General features: G+C 35.5%; 2 protein-coding genes across 3 annotated transcripts; one reads left to right on the top strand and one right to left on the bottom strand.

Annotated features, from left to right (window-relative positions):
- The first annotated feature begins 3,357 nt into the window (after window positions 1-3,357).
- LOC145114720 (putative receptor-like protein kinase At2g21480) lies at window positions 3,358-6,823 on the top strand. Of its 2 annotated transcripts, none has more exons than XM_079050798.1 (8): window positions 3,358-4,479; window positions 4,653-4,777; window positions 4,897-4,953; window positions 5,218-5,551; window positions 5,636-5,707; window positions 5,842-5,942; window positions 6,083-6,227; window positions 6,309-6,823. In XM_079050798.1, the coding sequence occupies exons 1-8, from the start codon at window positions 3,415-3,417 to the stop codon at window positions 6,549-6,551; spliced, it is 2,142 nt and encodes a 713-aa protein (XP_078906924.1). In that variant the 5' UTR covers window positions 3,358-3,414; the 3' UTR covers window positions 6,552-6,823. The 2 variants fall into 2 exon arrangements, with proteins under 2 accessions (XP_078906924.1, XP_078906925.1); XM_079050799.1 differs by having other exon boundaries at window positions 6,083-6,163; window positions 6,309-6,468.
- Window positions 6,674-8,323, bottom strand: LOC145114722 (cyclase-like protein 2). The gene is made up of 6 exons (XM_079050800.1): window positions 7,891-8,323; window positions 7,668-7,712; window positions 7,504-7,576; window positions 7,330-7,427; window positions 7,126-7,196; window positions 6,674-7,010 (listed from the first exon to the last, which is right to left on the bottom strand). Exons 1-6 carry the CDS (start codon window positions 8,234-8,236, stop codon window positions 6,885-6,887), a joined length of 759 nt encoding a protein of 252 aa, XP_078906926.1. The 5' UTR covers window positions 8,237-8,323; the 3' UTR covers window positions 6,674-6,884.
- Between the last annotated feature and the right edge of the window lie 857 nt (window positions 8,324-9,180).

Genomic DNA, 9,180 nt, shown 5'->3' with positions numbered 1-9,180 from the left:
AACTGTATATGTATTTTTATACTTATAAATATATATTGGGTAGCGACGGATGATGAGAGATACGTGATGATAAATAGGTGATGTGATATGTGAGGAGATGTCATAACCTTGACTTGCGATATGGTGATGTGGTAATGTAGTCATCTACCAGAGTATAGATGACGACCATAGACTATTTCTAGACAGTCATGTGGAACACCAGCAGGCTCATAACATGTAGGTGATGAATTACGAGTTCAGGCAATGTTGTAACTATGTATTCATGCGTTGATACTCTAACCCTGACTATGAATTATGATTTCTGTCGATGTTGTAACTACGTATTCATGCGATGATACTCTAACCCTTACTAGACACGTATTAGGGGAGTAATCCCCGAATCAGTGCTATCAATGTTATGTAGGTGATGATCCTTAGGAACAAACATATAAGGAAATGCGATGTAAGGAGATGAGAGGTAAATACGATGTAGGAGATGACCCTTTAGGATAAATCTTTAGGGAAGATTAAATGAAGAAAATGGGGATGGGTAATCGGGTTTATTATTTGACATGAATTATGTGAAGAAACAAATTAACTATATCATTGTGGGTTGAAAACCCTACGTACTCACCAGGTTTCCCAACCTGGCCCACTCAGTTTATTTGTATCACAAGTGTCGATATGAAATTACATTACACTGAGAGATTAAAGGAGATGTAGATCACTAGTGTAAATGAATGTATGGTCTGTTTATGCTTATGTTTCTGTATTGACGATGACATCCCAAAGTTTTAATATAAACAAAATACATTTCTTCGGAAATGCTTTGATAATATATTTATCATCTTTTTCTGGGAACAAATTCCACCATATTATTCTTTAAAAATGATACTTTGATTTTCAAATAAGCATAAATAAAAATTTTTAAATGACCGTGAATATGGGGATGTCACATAACAAACCATATAAGGTAAACCCTTAGTCCACCATCTAAAACTAGCAATTTGACCAAAATTCAACTACACCAAAAGTCAACACTCAAAGTCACGGTTAAAATAAAAGTCAACAGTCAATATTTCCATTAGTTGACACTCACGCCGTGACCATTCCTTAGACGCACTCGGCCAGATTCCAACTCAACTCACTTCAACTTAGTCAACTCGATCCCGGATGACCCACTCAACAGACCTTACGACGTGAACCTTCCTTGGTCACTTCGTGAACTTTGTCATTCGAAACAATCACGTAAAAACCACTCTTACGTCATAACACTCCTTGTGTCACGTTGTGAGCCACGTCTAATGCTAAATCCTAATGTCTTAAGTCCTTAATCCATTAAGTCATCCATTGCAACTTTCCAGAGGGATTTCATACATCAAAAACAACATAAAAATCTTTGCTTTAAGGACATGCATGTACAATGCATGTCTTGAACATGATTATGTGAAAATGATATCCAAATCCCATTCACGGGACCAAAAGTCAACCAAACCATAGATCTAGCACACCAAACCTCAAAGGGACCTAATGGATCTATAAAGTTGGCAACTTTATGGAATCCTACCACTCAAACCACCTCCAACATGAAGAAAAAGGCATAAAAGTCTAGATCTAGAAGAATAACACATAAATGTTGGAACTTGAGGACTTACCATGGTCCAAGGTATGACTTTAAGTTGGTGTAGGAACTTGCTTGCTGGATATAAGCACCAAGAACTTCTTCTACTTCTTTAAAATCTTCATAAATGGATGGATGAGGGGAGGAGAGGCTCAAAATGGTTAAAGGGAGACTAGGGTTTCTCTCAATATGATCTAGATATGACGAGGGCTCATAAAATGCCCTAAAAACACAAAACTAACACTTATATATGTTGAAAACCCTAAAACTCTTGGGCTTGGGCTGCACAGTTCTCATGTCGTGAGCTCCTAATGCTCACGTCATGAGCACAGTTTAAATTAGCATTTTCTTTTAATCGTTTCTCACGTCGTGAGCTCCAGCTATTCACGTTGTGAGCTCAGTTTTCCCCCAAATCCTTTCCAACTTTGAATAGTCATAACTTCTTCGTTTCAACTCTGAATTCAGTGTTTTTTTATATCCACATAAAGGTCTTGAAGAGCTCTACACTTCTATATCGATACGTTTGGATCTCCACATGTCCAACTTAAAACCTTAACCCTCACAAGCAGCCTAACACATAACTTTCCCCAGTCCAGCCTCAGTTCCAAATACACGATTCATAGGCCTTGATCCTCTTACCAACAATAACATCTTTCAATAAATTCCAAACCTTACTTCCTTAAAAGCCACAAAACCTACATATAACTGAATTGCGAAGCACAATCCTGAATCACAGAACAATCCGAAACAGTACGTTACACTGATCTTCCAAGTCAATTTTAGTTATGGCAAAACACCAAACAAAAAACACGTTGTAGGAGATTTTGTATAAAATCTGAAACATCTTGATTCAAGTCATTAAGAGTTTCCTTGGTTGGTTGTGTGATTTGATCATCCTGAATTTTGTGGATATCTAGAATGTTATATTGTGGATTGACTTGATTTATATGTATGGCCTTAAACGCATAGCGCTTGAATCGATAATCATTGACGATGTGGTGTTTTCTTTGGAAATTTAGGAGTGAAATTATTTTTAGTGATCACTCTGTCAAAAGAAATGCTTTGACGGATAGATTGATTGATATTTTTATAATTGGTTTGTTTCGTTGAACAGAAAAATTATGTGGCTTTTAAACCCGGTTTTAGCTATAGTCCATTGTAATTGTTTGTTAGCTTTTTGACAACTTTTCTAATAAAAAATCCAGTTTTTCGAAAAAATAATAATAAATTTTATGACGGTAGTTTAGAACGAGTTTAATTTAATTTAGACCGTTCAAGATTATTGTGTTGAGCTCAAAATTTTAATTTTATATTTATTTTTTCATGCGGAATTTTGTTCTGTTTATCTTAAACCGAACCAAATAAACCGTAACTGCATAAACCGAATCCAATTAAACCGAACCTTATTTGGTTTGGTTATGCAATTGGTTTAAAGATGTTAACTAAACGATTTAACTGAAAACGGGAAAAAGCGACCTAATAAGATGGTGTATGTGAACGATGGGAACCCATTTATACCATTTGGTCAAAATGATACCCACTTTTCCTTATAGAAAGCGTGTACATATATGGGAAAATTTGTATGTGAAAATTTAATTTTAAAAGTTAATATGAATGAAAGAAAGAAAAAGAAAAAGGAAGTGGGTAGGAACTAACTAGGAACATGTCCTGCCCTGGCTTTCCTAGACATGGCTGTCCGTTTTCCATGTTATTTAACAGTACCCCATCCCCTTCCATCGCAACTTCAAAATTACCTATTGATCAACAAATAACATTTTCACACCACACCCTTAAAAAACATTGAGTACCTGTTGATGGATCAACAAATTATGGATGCCATTCTCAAGGAGTTTCAACACCTTAAAATCCAGCTGGAAGCCATAAAATCGGCGACAGGCAACTTTGATAACAGCAACCTTATCGGAAAAGGTGGATTCGGTAAGGTGTATGAAGGAGTATTGTCCGACTCTTATGGGGAAGTGATGGTTGCTTTTAAGCGTCTAGATCGTAACTACGGGCAAGGAGACCCAGAGTTCTGGAAAGAGATACTAATACTTTCCTGTTACACACATGAAAATCTCATCTCTCTGTTGGGATTTTGCAACGAGGATGGAGAGAAAATTCTTGTCTACGATCGTGCATTTCGTGGAAGCCTCGATCGCCATCTGAGTGCCACAAACCTCACGTGGAGGCAACGTCTGAAGATATGCCTTGGGGCTGCAACTGGACTGTGCTATCTTCATGATCCCAAGGGGACACAACAAAGAGTTCTCCACCGTGATATTAAAAGCTCCAACATCCTATTAGATGAGAACTGGAATGCTAAAGTTTCTGACATGGGACTGTCGAAACTAGGACCCGCTAATCAGCAACACACAATTCTTGTCTCCAATGTTGTTGGTACCTTGGGGTACATAGATCCAGTGTATATGGAGACGGGCATCCTAACAAAAGAGTCGGACGTGTACTCTTTTGGTGTGATCTTGTTTGAAGTATTGTGTGGGAGACTATGCTTTGAATACAAGAACGGTCATTTTCAGAGTTTAGTAGGGATGTGGAAAAAAAGCTACAAACAAAAGAGATTAAACAAGATTATCTTTAAAGATCTGAAGCAACAAATGGATCAGAGGTCACTAGAAACATTTTCAGACATTGCGTACCAATGTTTGCAGAAATCTCGTAAACGACGGCCAATGATATCTCACGTTGTGGAAAAACTTGAGATTGCACTCCGGTTTCAGGAAATCGGTGACCATGTGGAACCATTAATGGATTATCAAGAGATAATTAAGATTGCGGTGCCTTCTCTTGCCTACAGCTCTACTGAGGAACTAAAGATGCATCTCTTCAAAGGAATCTTAGTTGACAAGGGCACAACGGTAATTAATTAGCTAGCCATGTCATTCTTTATAAGAAATCAATCTGAATTATATTATATTATAGATTAAATTTTAGAGAAAATCTTGGCTCTCTAATAAATGTACGTACTGATGATCATTATCTTACATAATCACCTCAACTTACTAATTGAGTTCTTTTAATGCATGGACAGTGGTTTATAAATAAGAATGGAGAACGTTGTGAAATGATATCCGCAACAAAATGTTTGGAAGCTATTCGCTATGCAGCAAAACCACAAACTCCATTTGACATCAGTTATTTCAGGGATAATCCCAAGTATGGGTATTATCAGTTGTCATCCTCCTTGTTGTTTCTTTAATTCTATCTAGGTTTTTAACTTTTCTCCACGTATTGAATCTTAACATAGACTAACAGCATAATCTTAATTGGTCCAGATCTGAAGTAGACTACTATATGTCATCAACTCCATTGTTTCATGGAAAGACATCAAGGTTACTTTCCTCCCTTTTTTTGTTAATTCCTAGCCTTCTAAACTATTATATATATATATATATATATATATATATATATATATATATATATATATATATATACTAGGTTATAAGTCATGGAAACCAGGTTGTTATGATTAAAATTAGTATATAGACAAAAAAAAATTAATAATTCAAAAAGAATACAGAGTATTGAAGATGTAAGCAAATTTTCAAGTAACTTCGGAGAATATTTTCATATGGAATGTATTATCTTTCGTGCAGAATTTCAAGTAACATCGGAGGATTTTTTTATATGGAATTCAAAACACATGTCATAGCACAATTTTTGTCACTACATACCACATACACAGTAAACCTTGTCTTCCTTCTGGACCCCAAACTAAAGTATACGGACTGTGATGTAAACCTCAAGTACATATTGGCTGGGGAGACAAAGCATTCGACTTCATATTTGGCAGATGAAGTAGGAGATGGGTGGTTGATAGCGGAATTGTATCAGTTTACTAGCACCACGAGAACTATTGAACTTGAAATTACTTTTGAAAGCTCACATTCAATTGCAGTAGATAGCATCGTGTTTATGCCCCTAGAGAGAGTACGCAAATCGATTTTATTCATTTAATTTATCTTATTTTATTGCTTTGCTTCAGACTCCAATACTTATATGTTTTATATGTAGGTGGAAGATATAGACACAGATTGGGAACCAAATTTGCCACATTGGAAAGAGATAATCAATGGTGGTGAACAGGTATATTTGACATATATGATTCATTAATTCTACAATCTATTACTCTCATACATATAGCTGTTAATGTTGAACATGTGAACGAACATCTACTTGCAAGTACTTACACAGTTGCACATACCAAATTCAATTCACAGTGGTTTTCTCTTGCAAAAAATGGAAAGACGTGCTTTATGCAATCAGCAAGAGAGGCTTTGGATGAAAAAGGTTGGAGCTGGACTTCTTCACCCGAATCAAGGTTCCAAACCCTTTTGCACTACAAATTTAGATTATTCTTTTATTTATATATATATATATATATATATATATATATATATATATATATATATATATATATGTGTGTGTGTGTGTGTGTGTGTGTGTCTTTTTAATTTGCAGATTTAAGCAAGTGGCTTTTGATCCAGTTTTCGACAGCTTTCAAATATATTGCAGACCTAGAATGCAATCACTTGGAAAAAAGTATGCTGCTTACCTTGTTTACAAATTACAAGAAAACCATTCTTGGTTTGAACCTCGTGTGCATGTGAGGAGTTATAAATATATAAACGGTGATTCATGGTATATATATTTACTTAGTCCCTGAACACCGGTTATTAAACGACAGGCTTATCAAAATACCCACAACCCTTTGAGTAGACCCAAAATATTGGAAGGCCTCCCACAGAAGAGGAACGATGGTTGGATGGAAGTACAAGTATGCGAATTTCAAAATGGTGATACCTATGAACGTTTTGTTGATGAAAAGTATGAGCATGATCTTCAATTGACCTTTTATGATACCCCTCCATTTGGAATGAAAGGGCTTATTGTGCAAGGCATTGAGTACAAACCAATTATATATACTTAGTTCTTGAATGAATCTTTTTTGTACTCTAAATATTTTAATTCTCTAGCTACAACACAATCTTAGTTATATAATCTTGTAATTAAAAACACACGTTGATTTGGTCTTTTCTCTTAATTTCCTCATATCCAGAATGACTATAGTTTATTTAAGTATTTCAAATGTTCCCCAACATTCTTTACATATGTATCTAAACCTGATCATTCTATGAAACCACAAACATATTATATGTTTTAGTACTTTTGCAAGAATAAACCGCTAGCTTACAAACAAAAGTCAAAAAAACAAAGGGAAGCTGAAAAAGAAAACAGAGTTTATTTATGAACATGCTTTGCTTTACTTGATGAGGATGCATCTTATGGGAGATCCTTCTGCTCCTAGTAACCTTAAGGGTAAGCAGTGGACATTATATAATCCTGCTTCCACATCGTCAAGTTTCAAACCTTCAACAAGAATGATTTCCTGAAACCACAAAAAGTAGCAGTGTTCAATTTTGTTAAAGGGTATTTTAGACATTTAACAAAAAATTAAACACCTTCTGGAAGTATGTTTTGCAAGAGGGAGAATATGTCTTTACCCTATTCTTTAAGAAAACAAGATGTGCGGAAACGAGATCATCATATGCAGCAACCGACAAGTAATCAATACCTACAAAATTAAAAAAATAAAAATAAAAATATTACCAATACCTTTTTTAGCAAGCAATAGATGACAAACACATTTTTTCTCACAAATCAGGGGTATATTTGTAAAATCCAAACAGGACGAGAGAGTATTTTACCAACAAGTTTGACGTCAGTGTTGTCTTTCAACCACTGGGCTCCATCCTCCATGAATCCCACATAGCTTGTGTCGAATCTCTTTTGTGTCATTAACTGCCTGAAATTCACCATCCAAAAGGATAATATTATTTAAAAAAAATAAAAAAAGAAAAAGAAAAGTGAAAGAGTGTTACCTATCGGTGTTTAATGTTCTGAAAAGCACACGTTTTACTCCTTTGGGAATGTTCAAGGACTCCATAACTTCAGCTGAAAAAAGTCAACAAATTATAAAAAATTAGCTCATAGAAAGATTAGAAAACATAAGTTGCTTAAAGAAACTTATGTTTCAGAATGTTACCTGTTATGTTCTTGTCCCTTGGAACATCAACTAATAATGCTGGACCTGTGAAGAAAAAAATGGAATATAATGACACATAATGCTTCTTCATAATTTTCTTTAATGAACAAGTAAAAAGATACACTAGCAATAAAGCTGAAAGTAAAAGGACAAAGCTAATTAATTAAGTACAGATACACAAAAAGTAAAAAGCAGATAATAGGATTTGAGTTTAGTTTACTACCATTGAGTACTTCTAAGTCAAGACTATCGACATCAAACCCTTCTTCAAAATAATTTTCATAAAAATGTCCAGGTGCATCCACATGAGTTCCAGAATGAGCAGGTAACTTTATGATCGAGAAGTTATAATCTGATCCATTTTTCATGCTTAGATAGAGTGTAAGGTACTCCCCAATTCCTTCAACATAAATCCCTGAAAGTGTTTTTGAACTAACCCTATGGGTAATATCGTAAATTTTCCCACTTTCATAAACATCCACTCTTGGAGGAATCAACTCGTCACCATCTTGTGTGGAAGATGACACATAAGATATAACAAGCATGAGAAATATCAACTTAGGGCTCATCTTTCTTGATAAGCTCTTGAGACTTGAGAGGGTCTTTTGGAAGAGGTTAATTATATATAGTATAATATAACATTCGTTGAATTGAATTGGCCGATTATGGTTGAAAAGTATCACCTTTATATAATATAGCATTCGTTGAATTGAATTGGCCGATTATGGTTGAAAAGTATCACCTTTCGCTTTCACGCTTCCGTCATTTATGAGCACATCAAATTTGTCCCCACTAGAAGTCGGCAAAATCCAAGAATAGTTTGGATAAATCACATGACGTGTGACTAATTAACCTTATGCCACGTTGTATGAACTCTTACTCAAATTCAAGAAATTTATGCAGAGAAAAGAAGTTCAAGAAAATCAAATGATCCATGTTCAAAGTGATGCAGACAATTAGTATTGGTGCTCAGAAGTCAGAAGTCAAAGAATTGAAGGCAGTGTTGATTTTTTGGATGTTGAAAGCCTACCACATAAATCCCTTACTTTATTTATCCCAAAACAACAATACTTTCACTCCTTCCGTCAGACTTAATTATTACTCTTTTGAATGTAGAAATGAAACAGATTTTGTCATGAATCTAGAAATTCTTTCTGTTGTCCCTCTAAAAAGATAGTATTTTTAACGAAGCTCCAAGATTCATTAAGGCATTAAATCAAAAAGGGTACACTCACCATTAAGAACATGAAGGTCGAGCGTGTCAACATCGAAACCCGCATCAAAATAGTGATCGTACACGTGCCCTGGAGCATCCACGTGTGTCCCTGTGTGAGTCGGGGATTTTCATCTCGGAATTGTTGACGAGTGAGCCGTTCTTCGATACTCGCCGGAAGCCGGAGGAACTCTCCAAGGCCGTCGTCCGATCCCCATGAAGGCATGTCAGGGTGGTATCGGTGACTTATGTCAATGATACGACCCTCATCGTAGACTTCTCTGCGGATAGGGGAGAGTC

This window comes from Lactuca virosa, chromosome 5, assembly GCF_052849685.1.
Source record: "Lactuca virosa cultivar CGN04683 chromosome 5, Lactuca_virosa_CGN04683_v6, whole genome shotgun sequence".
NCBI classification, from domain to species: Eukaryota; Viridiplantae; Streptophyta; class Magnoliopsida; order Asterales; family Asteraceae; genus Lactuca; species Lactuca virosa.
This window is presented reverse-complemented; position numbering and strand designations above follow the sequence as displayed.